Source organism: Podarcis muralis, chromosome 4 (assembly GCF_964188315.1).
Source record: "Podarcis muralis chromosome 4, rPodMur119.hap1.1, whole genome shotgun sequence".
NCBI lineage: Eukaryota > Metazoa > Chordata > Lepidosauria > Squamata > Lacertidae > Podarcis > Podarcis muralis.
The window spans coordinates 3,195,716-3,211,801 of NC_135658.1; the positions used below are offsets into that span (position 1 = coordinate 3,195,716).

General features: G+C 42.8%; 2 protein-coding genes across 18 annotated transcripts in view; both read right to left on the bottom strand.

Moving 5' to 3' along the window:
- The window catches only part of LOC114595218 (zinc finger protein 75D-like), a 437,997-nt gene that overhangs the window by 206,962 nt on the left and 214,949 nt on the right, over positions 1-16,086 (bottom strand). For 5 of the 17 annotated variants that reach the window (XM_077927892.1, XM_077927857.1, XM_077927856.1 and 2 more), the window contains exon 2: positions 15,347-15,851. The exons of 1 other annotated variant lie outside the window; for it this stretch is intronic. In XM_077927892.1, the coding sequence (XP_077784018.1) occupies positions 15,347-15,760 (414 nt within the window). In that variant the 5' untranslated portion in view covers positions 15,761-15,851. Of the gene's footprint in view, positions 1-3,326; positions 3,454-3,571; positions 3,655-3,808; positions 3,903-4,105; positions 4,599-14,454; positions 14,582-14,699; positions 14,783-15,064; positions 15,147-15,346; positions 15,852-16,086 lie in introns of those variants that run through there. 11 more of the 17 variants (XM_077927864.1, XM_077927863.1, XM_077927869.1 and 8 more) reach the window with 7 other exon arrangements.
- Positions 10,119-13,801, bottom strand: LOC144327413 (uncharacterized). The gene is made up of 2 exons (XM_077926751.1): positions 13,772-13,801; positions 10,119-13,186 (listed from the first exon to the last, which is right to left on the bottom strand). Exons 1-2 carry the CDS (start codon positions 13,799-13,801, stop codon positions 12,281-12,283), a joined length of 936 nt encoding a protein of 311 aa, XP_077782877.1. The 3' UTR covers positions 10,119-12,280.

The window sequence follows — 16,086 nt, forward strand, 5'->3', positions numbered from 1 at the left end:
ACAACCTGTGTCTGTTTGACTGGTCGTGCAAGAAGCAAACAACAGTGAGTTTAAGTTCCTGTGAAGCTGAACTTAAGGCACTTAATGCACTCATATTCACTTTTGGATTGTGAATGGTTGTTGCATTTGTGTGAGGACATGAAGATTGATGTGAGATGTCCTGTACAGGTTTATCAAGACAACAGGTCATGTTTGTCTTTGCTAATGTCTGAGGGATGTAAGCAAAGAACCAAGTACTTGAGATTAAATTACATTGTGCAAGGGAATGTATCCAGAAGGGACTCATTCAGATGTCCTACATGTCAGGAAAAGAGATTCCTGTAGATCTGTTGTCACAAGTTGTTCCCAGAGAACAGCTTGATGAATATGTATGGCGGTTGCAGTTGTGTTGAAGGATTGCAGCAGTGGGTACATGGAAGGGGGGAGGATGTTGGTATTCCATTCCCCCGCTGTGCAGACGTGTGGGATTGTTTTAGTCGCGTCTGTGTTTGACATTCCAGCACTGATTGTTGGAGTCTTGTGAACGGAAGATCCGTTCTGCATTGCTTTTTTGTTCTCTCCTCTCCGAAAGCAAGAAGGAGAGGAGCCATGTTTTCCTTTGTCCTGATTGTGTATATAAATAAAGTAGCTTAGTACTCTCACCCCAGAGCCTGGCTTCTGCTGATGCTGTTTCTCTGCTAATGTGCGCTCAGTGTCTCTGGATATGAGTCACAGAATCTCGTCAGGGAAGAAGATTGATGGATCCCAGGAGCGGCACGCAGATGAGAAGAACAGGCTGGCACGTATAATGTCATTTGCCTGGTCGCCCGCCTTGCCTAACGGCAACTACCCCAACATCCTGCTGGCCTGCCTCTACTGTTGGGATTTTAGTTCCCACCAGCTGCGAGGAAGTAGCTACATTGTTTACATCATGTGATGTGACTGAGCGTGAGACAGGAAGTCCGAGTCAGTTCTCAGAGTAACTGGGGTGGAGTTACTGTGTGTGCCTTCCGCTTCTGGACTGAAGCAAAGCCGAGTCGCTGACTCTCATGCTGTACTGCTCAAGGCGAGCAGACATGATTTGTACAGTCAAATAAAGTAGCTGGAAAGACTACGGACTGTCTTCTTTCTTCTGTGATGGATTGCCAGAAGATTGTTAGTGTGTTCCTCTCAGAAGGGAGGGATCGCTTATCACCGGTCTCTCTGGACTAGTGGTGGATTTTAGCCAGAGAGTGACTTCCGGAGAAAGGCCCTCGGAGTGCCTGGGGTGCTGGCAACTCTCCCGGGCGGGCGTTTTTCCAACATCTACCTCCTCCTGCCGCCCACGGTGAACCCCGTGATGGGTGGTTTTCTGATGGGTTGGGTGCATTAATTAACGGGGATCAACCGACATCCTTAGGGGAACCTGTGATTCGATAAGCTACTTCAACTTCCCTAACAGACTTCCGGGTTGGCGCCATCGCCGAATGGCGGACTCCCTCCGAGCTCCGGAGGGAGCCTGCTCGGCAGGGGCTGGGTCTTACCGCGCCGGCGACGCGGGGACCCTTAAAACCCACGGCCACGGAGGCCGTGGACATGGTGACTCGGCTGGCACCGTTAGCGCCCTCCCGACTCGTGAAGGAGCCTTTTTAAAGGCTACGGATCGGGTGCCGGGGAGAAGCGCGGTGCTTTGAGTCCTCTGCTAGCCCTGCCGAGCGAAGCCGCATGCCATCCGGCGGAGAGCGCTGACTTCTTCCATTGAGAATTCGGACATTTAACAACAACCCGTGAGTAATTTGGAAAACCGGGTTTAAAAGGAGAAAAAAAGGAATTTTTTCCGGATTTGGTACGAGCGGGGGGGGGGGGATCCAAAAAGGAAGTCAGTCCCCCTCCCTACTGTAAACATTCTAAAACAAGGACCGGGCAACCAAGGTCTCGAAAGAACTGTATTTTTGATAAAAACCAAGAATTCCACGATGGGAAACTACAAGAAACTGTGCTGGAGGAGAAGAGTGGAGGGAGAAGGAAAACGTAACCCCCCCCCCGGGAACCGGGGCGAGTGGAGAGAGAGCCTGGTGAAAAGAGACAGGGACTTTGACAGCTGTCAAAGTAGCTGTCAAAGCTGGAAAAATTTAAAGAGGACTCTGTCTTGAGGACTTTGCTGGTTAAATTTGTTACAATTTGCTAAGATTCGGATACAAAATGGCGAAAATAAGGAACAACAACTAGACTTTTGGACTAGAGGAAACAAAGTTATAACAATCCCCCTAGAGGAGTTTCGGGACATTACAAAGATGGTCATAAGTGGAAAAATACCTTCGGAATTGTACAGGACTGGTTATCTTCTGGGAAAGCTGCAAAACTGAAACAGTATTATGTCTACAGGGGTGTTTACATTAAAGGAGACAATAGAATTCTCTATTGAAGAAAGGAAGGGACTGAATGCAAGTTTTTGTTCCTGAATAACAAAATCCCCTGTAGAGTTACTAAATTTCTGAATTAGAACGTTTTGCAGCGGAACAAGATGAAACTGGACTACAACACGGAAAGAACAATGGGGGGAGCCTTAAAGACCAAAGATTGGAGATTTGAAGTTAAATATTATAAAAATAACTGTAAACTTAAAAAGAAAAAAAAAAACTGGCAAGGGATTGGGGGAAAATTCTGATTATGGATCTAAGAATTCCAGGCAGACAACATAGATTGGTGGACAGGGAGAACCCGAACCGGGGAAGGGGGGGGGAGAACTAGAATCCAAAGGCTTGCAACTATTCTTTTTTCTATATACTTTATATCTTCTTATATCTTTATATTGTTTTATATATATATACTTTGTTGGGTGTTTTTATTAAAAAAAAAGGGAATTCGTGGAAGGGAAATGGGGGGGACCTTCGGGAGAGAACTTTTGTTATGTATCAAGGGTAATGATGAGGACTGTATAAGCTTAAATTTGAATATTGGGTTAAACAAACTAAGTTTAAATTAGGAGGGAGAGCTTGTTGAGCCAACGATATGAAAAGGGGAATACGGCAGGGAAGGGGGAGGGGGGGAGTCCCAGAAAGTGGATAATGAAAATAAGGTTTTAAATGCATTCTGTTTTTGGCTTATCTTTACTTTCTGTTTTCTGAAAATTTCAATAAATATGATTTAAAAAAAACAAAACAACAACTTCCCTAACAAATCTGAAGTTTACAGTTAAAATGGCCTGGGGAGTTCAGACCAGGCTGATCCTTGTTTAGAAGCTGCAATATTGTAATCCCAGGAGTCTTAAGGGGACGCTGTTGAGTTCTGTGAAAATATATGAGGTTCATCAAAGAGAGCTGTTTGGAATTTAAAAACAGATATTATGATTCAAAAGGGATCCTTACCAAGAGTGGCCACGATCCCATGATTCTCCTCTATGACATTTTTATGCAGAGCTCTCTGGTCAGGATCCAGCAACTCCCACTCCTCGTCTGTGAAACGAACAGCAACATCTTCAAAGCACACTGGACCCTAAAAGAAAAAGGGAAATGTCCTCCTATGAGACAACAATATTGTTCACCACGATGTCTTGATCTACGACATTGTTCCACCCCTTGACCTCTGTCCCCACAAGGCAGCTTCCCCTGACCTGATCTGGATCCACAGCCACTGCTTCCTTTCTGTCCCCAAGGAAAGATGGATGAAGAGGTCTTGCGAGCATCATTCTGTCACCTGCAAGAGGAAAAAGGTAATGGGGAGGCTCAGAGTGCCTGCTTCTCTCACAGGTGAATCAGTGAATCTAAACTATCTCCCCCAACAAAAGATGAAAAGAACCCACAGATGAGTTGGAAAACAAACAGAATGAGACTAAATGGAGAAAAACCACCTTCCTCCTTACCCAGTGGCCTCACTCTGGTGTCCAACGGAGGCCTCTCTGCCTCACAGGAATCTAGGTCCATTTCCACACAGAGATCCTTTCCCTGAAAAAGAAAAAGGATTTGAAAGAGAGAATGGGGAGAAGGATTAAAAAATGAACGTCAGGGCCAACAGCTTCAAGGGTGACAGATCTCATTCCATGGATGCCTTCCCAGGAAAAAAATATGAGCCATCAGTAGAGCATTATGGGATGTTCTCCGTCCTGTTTGGAGCCCCTTGGGAGTATCCAGAGGAAAGTCTCTCTCACCTGCTTTCTCTTCTCTGCCTGACTCAGGAGGAAACCTTCAGCCAGGGCCACCGCCTGGGAACTGGTCTCTGCTCCACAGTCCCTCACCCAGCTCTCCATCTCCGGTGGAAGGACAGCCAGGAACTGCTCCAAGATCACCAGGTCCAGCATCTCAGCTTTCGTGTGCCTTTCTGGCTTCAGCCACTGACGGCAAAGGTGGTAGAGTTGGCTGCAAACCTCTCGGGGTCCTTTGGCCTCGTGGCAGCAGAACTGCCTCAACTGCTGGCTCTGCACCTCTGAGCAGAGGGTGTCCTCCTCACCCAGGATCTTCTGCACAGAGTTTTCCCAGAATCCCTCCCTGCTCCCAGTTTGGTTGGCATGGCCTCTTCCTGTTCCAGGGCCAGCTGGGTCTCGCTCATCCATCTGTGCTCTCAGGAAGCCTCTGAGAGATGGGAAGGAACCCTTTGGTCTTCTGCCAAGTTCTGTCTGTCTTAAGGAGAGGCGCTAGCAAATCCTACAAAGCAAATACATTGTTCAGTTACAAAAGTTGTCTAATATCAGGAGAAGAAAAAGGTTCCCTGAGCAAGCATGGATGAGTCTTGGAGGGAACCAGGGCTGGACTGCACCACAGCCCAAACCATGAGCTATTTTATTTATTTAAATTTCTATAACACTTTATATTTTAAAGATAAATCTCAAAGCGGTTTACAGCATATTAAATCTATGGGGATGATTAGGGAGGCAGGAGAGGATATATTATTTAATGATATTTTTCTTTTCTTTTTTCTTTTTTTTAATATAAATTTTTATTAATTTTCCATACATAGAAAAAAAACACAACAAAAACATAAACAGACATAAACAAACATAAAATGGACCTCCCCATACCACCCCTTTTCTGCATCCTTTTTTCTAATTTTTCCAGCAACCCTTTAATCATAGACATATTTTACTCATTTCATAACTTTTAACTTCCTTGACTTATTAATAACAGCTGTAGTTCTTTGTCTCTTATCTCCCTGACCTCCTAATTTTCATCCAAATTACAACAGCTTTTAAGATATGCTTTAAATTTGTTCCAATCTTCTTCCACCGCCTCCTTCCCCCGGTCTCGAATTCTGCCAGTCATCTCTGCCAGTCCCATATAATCAATCACCTTCGTCTGCCATTCTTCCACCGTGGGTAGTTCTTGTGTCTTCCAATACTTTGCTAGAAGAATTCTTGCTGCTGTTGTGGCGTACATAAAAAATGTCTTGTCCTTCCTTGGCACCATTTGGCCCACCATACCCAAGAGAAAAGCTTCTGGTTTCTTAGGGAAGGTTCTCTTAAGAACTTTCTTAATTTCATTATAGATCAATTCCCAGAAAGCCTTAATCTTCGGGCAGGTCCACCAAAGGTGATAGAAGGTTCCCTCCATTTCATTACATTTCCAACATTTGTTATTGGGCAAATGATAAATCTTCGCTAACTTAGCAGGAGTCATGTACCACCTATAGATCATTTTCATAATGTTTTCTCTTAAGGCATTACATGCCGTGAATTTAACACCGGTGGTCCATAACTGCTCCCAGTCAGCAAGTTCAATGTCATGTCCAATATCCTGTGCCCATTTAATCATACTGGATTTCACCATTTCATCTTGAGTATTCCACTTCAACAGCAAATTATACATTCTTGACAAATTTTTAGTATTGGGTTCTAACAGTTCTGTTTCTAATTTTGACCTCACCACTTGGAAGCCTTTCTTTCTGTCCTGCTTAAATACTTCATTTATCTGACGGTAATGTAATGTATCCTTCAATTTCTCAAAACTCTGCAATTTTATTTTTTCACCCTCCTGTTCTAGAATTTCAGAATATTTAGGCCATTTAGAACCCATATTAAGTTTTTTCACCTCTTTAGCTTCCATTGGTGACAACCACCTGGGAGTTTTACTTTCCAATAGATCTTTGTAACGGATCCAAACATTATACAATGCTTTCCTAACCATATGGTTCTTAAAGCCTTTATGCAATTTTACCTTGTCATACCATATATATGCATGCCAACCAAATCTGTTGTCAAACCCTTCTAAGTCCAAAATGATATTTAATGATATTTTTCCTCACTTGCGCTAGCAAGTTCCATATTCTACCAGAGTTCCATACACCCCCCTTTTTTAGATTACGCAGCGATCAGCTTCTTGCTGACTCATCTGACTCTTACTATTAAAAATTCCTTCCTGGTAAAATCCCTTCCAATCCCTCTTAAATGAATAAACACAATAATCCCTCTTAAATGAATAAACACAATAATCTGATTCACGTTAATATGAAAGTAGTTTACTCACAGATTCGTTCACGTTCACAGACATATCCCTGAAGGCAGGCTTAGGTTACATAACAACTAGAACTATTCCATAAAGATGTTAGTCCCAAATGACTGCCACTAAGGAGTCACTTTCCCAAACAGACAGCAACATACAAAATGGAGAAAACACACTGATCAGAACATGGAGGCCGAGTGCTCCTCCATGCTAGTACTGTTGAATGGTTTCAACCTGATGTGTATGTCTTTAAGGGGCCAGAGCAAGGGCCAGAGCAGATAACGAGACCCAGTCTTACAGCTGTGAAACATAGCAGGTGCTGCTGAGTTGTGTTAATCAAGCTGTGGCAACAATTGGGTATAGTATATAAGGAGCAGCACCTAGCTCTCCCATTACCCTGGGGGATGGGTTGGTGGTTGGGTCTGGTTTGTTGTTGATGTATTTAGTGTACAAGGAGTTTTTGTTTTTGTTATTAAAACCTTGTTTAAGTTATTTTTGAGTCCCTTTTTAATGCATGGTCTCCCCAGCAAGCTCTCTACAGCGCTACGATACTGCAAATAGCCAACATCTTTGGTTATGGGCCCAGCTGCTGAGTGGATGACTGCATATTTTTGGACTCTGAGAAAGGTTTGAAAACTCCTTCTCCTGTTAGCGTAGTTCAGTGGGTCTGGAAGAGTTCCAGAATGGCTGACCGGGTTCCAGAAGCTGAGAAGGCTCTGGTCTTCCCACAGCTAACAGATGAGAACTATAGTTTATTGTCTTTTCGGGTGGAGGCGCTTTTGACCTCTAGAGAAGTATGGACCTATGTAACTGATGACCCTCCTGACCCTGTGACTAATGCTTGGTCAAAAGGAGATGCAAAAGCCAGGGCGATAATTAATTTGGCAGTCAGTGACCAGCAAGTAGGCTATATAAGAAATAAGAAAACTGCCAAAGAAATGTGGGACAGTCTTGCAGCAGTGCATGTTAGAAAAGAGTCAGCGTCTGCATTGACGTTTTTCAAGCAGTTGTACCAGACAAAGTTGCAGCCTGGTGGTGATTTGGCAGCACACTTGAGACGTCTGGAGGCAATAACCTGATCTCATTTTTTGACAGAATTACAAGCCTGGTAGATGAAGGGAACGCAGTGGATGTAGCCTACCTTGATTTCAGCAAGGCATTTGACAAGGTGCCCCATGATATTCTTGTAAAGAAGCTGGTAAAATGCGGTCTTGACTATGCTACCACTCAGTGGATTTGTAACTGGCTGACTGACCGAACCCAAAGGGTGCTCATCAATGGTTCCTCTTCATCCTGGAGAAGAGTGACTAGTGGGGTGCCACAGGGTTCTGTCTTGGGCCCGGTCTTATTCAACATCTTTATCAACGACTTGGATGATGGACTCAAGGGCATCCTGATCAAATTTGCAGATGACACCAAACTGGGAGGGGTGGCTAACACCCCAGAGGACAGGATCACACTTCAAAACGACCTTGACAGATTGGAGAACTGGGCCAAAACAAACAAGATGAATTTTAACAGGGAGAAATGTAAAGTATTGCACTTGGGCAAAAAAAAGGAGAGGCACAAATACAAGATGGGGGACACCTGGCTTGAGAGCAGTACATGTGAAAAGGATCTAGGAGTCTTGGTTGACCACAAACTTGACATGAGCCAACAGTGTGACGCGGCAGCTAAAAAAACCAATGCAATTCTGGGCTGCATCAATAGGAGTATAGCATCTAGATCAAGGGAAGTAATAGTGCCACTGTATTCTGCTCTGGTCAGACCTCACCTGGAGTACTGTGTCCAGTTCTGGGCACCACAGTTCAAGAAGGACACTGAAAAACTGGAACGTGTCCAGAGAAGGGCAACCAAAATGGTCAAAGGCCTGGAAACGATGCCTTATGAGGAACGGCTAAGGGAGCTGGGCATGTTTAGCCTGGAGAAGAGGAGGTTAAGGGGTGATATGATAGCCATGTTCAAATATATAAAAGGATGTCACATAGAGGAGGGAGAAAGGTTGTTTTCTGCTGCTCCAGAGAAGCGGACACGGAGCAATGGATCCAAACTGCAGGAAAGAAGATTCCACCTAAACATTAGGAAGAACTTCCTGACAGTAAGAGCTGTTCGACAGTGGAATTTGCTGCCAAGGAGTGTGGTGGAGTCTCCTTCTTTGGAGGTCTTTAAGCAGAGGCTTGACAACCATATGTCAGGAGTGCTCTGATGGTGTTTCCTGCTTGGCAGGGGGTTGGACTCGATGGCCCTTGTGGTCTCTTCCAACTCTATGATTCTAACTCTGAGACAGCTTCTTTAAAAGAGCATAACACTTGGTCTCTTGTGATGGGATGCTCTGATTCTGCTCATGACTGTGGCCTGATGGGAAGTCTTGCTTCTAAGCTTCGCTTCTGCACATGATGCTGCACAAACCATTCTAATACTAAGACATTTACTCATCACCTTAGAATGTTCAGTTCACATTGAGTTCAGGAAAAACGTTGTACTTTGACCCGTTTTTAATGCATAGTTGATCACATCTAGGGAACGTGATTATTATGCTCCTTTAAGTTTCCTATATCAATCATTAGTAATTGTTTTAAGTCTTATTCTATTAATCATTGGTTATAATTTAATTAGGAGGTTTTCATGCCTGTCTAGTTCTGTGCTCCCTTTCCCAGCCTCTAATCTATCGGTGATTAATGCCTATATGCAACCCTTTGCTTTGTACTTGTGTTAACCAATCAGCAACAATCACGTATGTGGCAATGCTGCAATATTCAATAAAAGGGACTCCCTGAGACATGCTCGAGAGATGCCTCCCAGATGACACTCGCTACCTGTCTGTCGTTATTTCAACCCAACAGTCTTTAGCTTTTTCAATTACTTCGGAGTTCTCAAAAAGATTTTCATTCATCCTCCATCTATATATACTTTGCACTTTACCTTTTATTTCTAAGACTATGGGGTTATGGTCTGCTAGAGTTCTTGGCTGTATTTCACATTTTGAAATTCTTGGAGTTAGGTACCTTGAGGTCCAGACCTGATCTATCCTCACCCAACTCTGGTGAGGTTCCGAAAAGAATGTAAATTGCTTTGTACTTGGATGTTTATCTCTCCAAACATCTATTAAGTCCAGATTTTCCACCAAATTGAACAAGGACCTTGGTAATTTCCCTTGATTACCTTTCTTCTTCTTTGTTAGCCTGTCCAATTCTGACTGTACCACTCCATTGAAATCTAATAAAATTATTTTTTGATCCTCTATTTCAATCAATCTCTCTTCCAATTTCCTATAAAACTCTGCCTTATTTGTATTTGGCGCATAAATGGCAACCACATTAAGTTTTTCACCCTGATGATTGATTTGTACCCCCAATATTCTCCCTTCCTCATCCTTACAAATTAATTTAGGTTCCCATTTTTCTTTGACATAGAGTACCACCCCTCTTTTTTTACTCACATCAGAATCAATAAATTCCACCCCTAACCTTTTATTTTTCAAAATATATTTGTGCTTTTTGGCAATATGAGTTTCTTGTAAACGAATTATGTCGAGATTTTTTTCTTCAATACATTTTCAATTTTATTCCTCTTAGATTTCTCATTTAAACCATTCACATTCCAGGTTATTAATTTCAACGTCATTATTATTTAACCGAATTAACCGTAGTAACAAATTAAATTTGAGTGGTTCTGTCGCCTATGTCCTCCTCCTCCTCTTCTCCCACTTCTCTTTCTTCTGTTTCCTCCTCCTCTTCTTTCTTTCTCTTCCTCTCTCTCCCTTTTCCTTCTTCTCTCCTCTAAATCTGAATCCCTTTCTCCAAATTTATCCTCTACCTTTCCAAGCTCCTTCTCGTATCTCCTTGAAAATTTCCTCACCTCTTGAATGTCCGTCAACCTGAATCTTTTATTTTTGTAATAAAAGGAGATCCCTTCCGGGAACTCCCACCTGTGTTGTATACCGTTTCTTTTCAAAACACTCACTAGTTGTTTATAGCCATCTCTCTTACATAAAAATCTGGTAGGAATTTCTTTGAAGATAATAATCGGCCTGCCATCAATTATCAACTTTTTTTGGTAACTCGTTTTCAGTATCGCATTCCTCATATCTAACAAGTTAAATATCACTAGACAATCTCCTGGTAGTTTCTTTGATTTAGCTTGTAAAGATCTTACTTTTATTCTAAATGCGTTTTCCACTGTATATTCAACTTCTTCTTCTTTCATGTCCAGCCAACTTGCCAGCTCTTTGATCATTTTAACTTTGATGTTCTCATTCATTTCTTCTCCTACTCCTCTAAATTTTACATTCATTTGCTTCTGCCTCATCTCCAACATGGCTAGACTGTCCCATACTTGGTCCTGACTTTTATTCAGGTCTCCTAACTCCTCTTTAATCTTATCTGTCTCTCTCTTGTTCTCCTTCCTTTTGGATTCTTTTAGTTGACTCTTCTATTGTCTTTGATCTAACTGTCAAGTCTTTGATTTTGTTTGAGAGTTCTCCTACTGCCCCTTCTATTTTTTTATCTAGCATTTCCTACACTTCTCCTAACTTCTTCTCCATATGTTGTTCACTTTGCTTAAATTGTTCCTTTATCTTCAACCACAAAATGTCCAAATCTTTAATTTCTTCTTGTTGGGATATTTTCCTTTCCCCCGGTGTTCCCCCTATCTTTTTGCCATTCTTTCCTGCCATTTTAAATCAATTTTCAAAATCTTTCAAAATTTCTGAATATTTTTGAAATTTTTCATAATTTTTCATAATCACTCAATTTCACCCCTAGGGGGCGTACAATCCCCCTCTAATGCCTTTTATATATGAAAGAAACCTATTGTCTATTATACCACAAGATGTCTCTCTTCAACTTCTTTCCCCAACACAATATTCATATACTTTTTTCTCAATTTCCTTAAATATCTCCACCAATTAACCAATTCTTGTGATTAAGCAAATTGATATAGATCAATACAGATTAATACACTTCCATCAACACATTTTTGGTAACCAGCAAATCAGTTAATCAAATAAATCAAATAAATCAATTTCAGTACTCTCACTCCAATTAATACAATTAATAATTTTCAACAATAGGGGTTTATAAGGTCTACTTAAGTTAATTCGCTTATAACTGATTTAGCCGAGATCCTCTTTTAGCCCCGTTTTCTTATCTTTTGATGTTTTAATTCAGTTAAGCAATAATTTTAAGCCACACGGGAAGCAGAGAGAGAGAGAGAGAGAGACATCCCATTACACAACAAAAGACAAGCTAGTTAAAGCATCAATGACACACTGGCCAATAGATATAGGACACAATACAAGCCTAAGCCTCTGCAAGAAACTCTGGAAAAGAGATTTGAAATTTACCGTGTGTTATTCTCTGAAAGAGAACTATTTGAAAACGATTCATAGATGGCATTTAACTCTGAGCAGGTTGGCTAAGATGTGTAAAGTTGAATCAGATATGTGTTGGAAATGTAAAGAAATAGGAGGAACTTTTTTCATATGTGGTGGGCATGTAGAAAGGTAAAATAATACTGGGAAATGATTTATGATGAGTTGAAAAAAAATGTTTTTCTTCTCATGAGTTGAAAAAAATGTTTTTCTCATGACCTTTGTGCATTTTTTTTTTATTTTTTAAGAGGGCAAATTGAAAAAGAAATTGTATGGCAAGTTGCAGAGGAATAAAAACTTGCATTTGGGAAAAAAAAGAAAAGAAAACCGGGGGTGGCCTCCTCCCATATAATATGGGGGGGGGCAAAGACCACTAGGCCTTTAAGAGTTAGTGCCTATTCCTACACCCACAGGCCGCAGGAATGTTACAACATAAAAACACAAAACACCACATGTTAAAAGGGCATTAGATGTCAATCAGCCAAAGGCCTGGTTAAAAAGGTGTGGATTAGCCTGGCTCCTAAAGCTGTATAATGGTTTTTCCGACCTTTGTATGGATTCTTTTATGGGAAGTGAGTTTGAAGCTATCAGTGAAGCTCTTTCCACATTCCAAACACTGATAGGGTTTCTCCCCTGTGTGAATTCTTTGATGGCAAGTGAGACTGTATTTCTTACTGAAGCTCTTTCCACATTCCACACACTGATAGGGTTTCTCCCCTGTATGAATTCTTTGATGGGAAGAGAGATTGGCTCTCTGACTGAAACACTTTCCACATTCCACACACTGATAGGGTTTCTCCCCTGTATGAATTGTTTGATGGGAAGAAAGATGGGAGCCCTGACGGAAGCCTTTTCCACATTCAAAGCACTGATAGGGTTTCTGCCCTGTATGAATTCTTTGATGGGAAGTGAGATCGGAGCTATTAGTGAAGCTCTTTCCACATTCCACACACTGATAGGGTTTCTCCCCTGTATGAATTCTTTGATGGTAAAGGAGACTGTGGCTGTGACTGAAACTCTTTCCACATTCCGCACACTGATATGGTTTCTCCCCTGTATGAATTCTTTGATGGAAAGTGAGACTGGTGCTCTGACTGAAGCTTTTTCCACATTCCACACACTGATAGGGATTTCCCCCTGTATGAATTCTTTGATGGGAAGTGAGATTGCTGCTGCGACTAAAGCTCTTTCCACATTCCACACACTGATAGGGTTTCTCCCCTGTATGAATTCTTTGATGGCAAGTGAGACTGTATTTCTTACTGAAGCTCTTTCCACATTCCACACACTGATAGGGTTTCTCCCCTGTATGAATTCTTTGATGGGAAGAGAGATTGGCTCTCTGACTGAAACACTTTCCACATTCCACACACTGATAGGGTTTCTCCCCTGTATGAATTGTTTGATGGGAAGAAAGATGGGAGCCCTGATGGAAGCCTTTTCCACATTCCACACACTGATAGGGTTTCTCCCCTGCATGAATTCTTTGATGGGAAGTGAGATCGGAGCTATTAGTGAAGCTCTTTCCACATTCCACACACTGATAGGGTTTCTCCCCTGTATGAATTCTTTGATGGGAAGTGAGACTGGTGCTCTGACGGAAGCTTTTTCCACATTCCACACACTGATAGGGATTTCCCCCTGTATGAATTCTTTGATGGGAAGTGAGACTGGCGGTCTGACGGAAGCTTTTTCCACATTCCACACACTGATAGGGTTTCTCCCCTGTATGAATTCTTTGATGGGAAGAGAGATTGGCTCTCTGACTGAAACACTTTCCACATTCCACACACTGATAGGGTTTCTCCCCTGTATGAATTCTTTGATGGGAAGTGAGATTGCAGCTCTTACTGAAGCTCTTTCCACATTCCACACACTGATAGGGTTTCTCCCCTATATGAATTCTTTGATGTGAAATGAGAGAGGAGCTGTGACTGAATCTCTTTCCACATTCCACACACTGATAGGGTTTCTCCCCTGTATGACTTCTTTGATGGGAAGTGAGATTGACCTTTTGAGTGAATCTCTTTCCACATTCCATGCACTGATAGGGTTTCTTCCCAATGGGATTTCTTTGATGGGAAGTGGAATAGGAACTTTTCCCACATTCAAGATATTTATTCAGCTTCTGCATTGTGGGGATTTTGTTATGGTCACCCTTGTTCTTGATTTCCAGTCCATCTACAATGAAGAGAAATGGATTAGAGACTCAGGGAGAAATTAAGGAAGAATACTTGTTAACTCTGGTAATAGAGGCATAACACAAGTGGGTTAGATGGATGGTTTTCTGAAGGGTTGGGTGCATTAATTAACGGGGATCAACCGACATCCTTAGGGGAACCTGTGATTCGATAAGCCTGGCTCTTCTCTCGAATCGATTTTGTTCGGCTCCATCATAGCATCCCTCCATTTCCAATGTCAGTCTTCTCTTTGGAAAACCAAAGACTGACGGGAGGAGAAACAAAAAGTGAAAACCTGACAGAAGCTACTTCAACTTCCCTAACAACTCTGAAGTTTACAGTTAAAATGGCCTGGGGAGTTCAGACCAGACTGATCCTTGTTTAGAAGCTGCAATATTGTAATCCCAGGTGTCCTAAGGGGGCATTGTTGAGTTCTGTGGAAATATATGAGGTTCATCACAGAGAGCTGTTTTGAATTTAAAAACAGATATTCTGATTCAAAAGGGATCCTTACCAAGAGTGGCCACGATCCCATGATTCTCCTCCATGACATCTTTATGCAGAGCTCTCTGGTCAGGATCCAGCAACTCCCACTCCTCATCTGTGAAACGAACAGCAACATCTTCAAAGCACACTGGACCCTAAAAGAAAAAGGGAAATGTCCTCCTATGAGACAACAAAATTGTTCACCACGACGTCTTGATCTACGACATTGTTCTGCTCCTTGACCTCTGTCCCCACAAGGCAGCTTCCCCTGACCTGATCTGGATCCACAGCCACTGCTTCCTTTCTGTCCCCAAGAAAAGATGGATGAAGAGGTCTTGCGGGCATCATTCTGTCACCTGCAAGTGGAAAAAGGTAAGGGGGAGGCTCAGAGTGCCTGCTTCTCTCACAGGTGAATCAGGGCATCTAAACTACACAGGGGCCTTTGAGAAAGTCTCATCTGCTGAGTGCATTTGGATATTTGGGTGCATTTCAGATGTTAATTGTGAAAAAATATATCTCCCCTCCTCTGGGCTCTTAGCCCCAACTATCTCCCCCAATAAAATATGAAAAGAACCCACAGATGAGTTGGAAAACTAACAGAATGAGACTAAATGGAGAAAAACCACCTTCCTCCTTACCCAGTGGCCTCACTCTGGTGTCCAACGGAGGCCTCTCTGCCTCACAGGAATCCAGGTCCATTTCCACACAGAGATCCTTTCCCTGAAAGAGAAACAAGGATTCAAAACAGAGAATGACGAGAAGGATTATTAAATGAATGTCAGGGCCAAAAACATGAAGGGTGTTAGATCTCATTTCATGGATGCCTTGCAGAAAAAGAATGGGCCATCACCAGAACATTATGGGATTTTTCTGTCCTGTTTGGAGCCCCTTGGGAGTATCCAGAGGAAAGTCTCTCTCACCTGCTTTCTCTCTGCCGGCTTTCTCTCCTCTGCCTGACTCAGGAGGAAACCTTCGGCCAGGGCCACCGCCTGGGAACTGGTCTCCGCTCCACAGTCCCTCACCCAGCTCTCCATCTCCGGAGGAAGGACAGCCAGGAACTGCTCCAAGATCACCAGGTCCAGCATCTCAGCTTTCGTGTGCCTTTCTGGCTTCAGCCACTGGTGGTCAAGGTGGTAGAGTCGGCTGCAAACCTCTCGGGGTCCTTTGGCCTCCTGGCAGCAGAACTGCAACTGCTGGCTCTGCACCTCTGAGCAGAGGGTGTCCTCCTCACCCAGGATCTTCTGCACAGAGTTTTCCCAGAATTCCCCACTGCTCCCAGTTTGGTTGCCATGGCCTCTTCCTGTTCCAGGGCCAGCTGAGCCTCGGTCATCCATCTGTGCTCTCAGGAATCCCCTGAGAGATCGAAAGGAACCCTTTGGTCTTCTGCCAAGTTCTGTCTGTCGTAGTGAAAAGCTTTAGGAAATCCTACAAAGCAAATACATTGTTCTGCTATAAAGTTTATACACCCTCCTCTCTCTCTTTTCCCCCTTACCACCCAAGAATCCTGCAAAATTCCTTTGTCAATAAATACAGTACCGGGGGGGGGGGGGCATTTCAGATTTTTTTGGCAGCAATGCCAAAATTGTTAGGAAACCAGACAAAGAGGCAGAAGAGTCTACCAGCACCAACAAGAGTAACGTAAAACCTCAGGGGGAAAATG

Coding starts and splice junctions, on each gene's coding strand:
- LOC144327413 (XM_077926751.1), bottom strand. CDS start 13,801: ATGGAATGTGGAAAGAGATTCACTCAAAAG. Junction 13,187..13,771: donor GAAAGAGATTCACTCAAAAG/GTCAATCTCACT, acceptor GGCTTCCATCAG/GGCTCCCATCTTTCTTCCCA.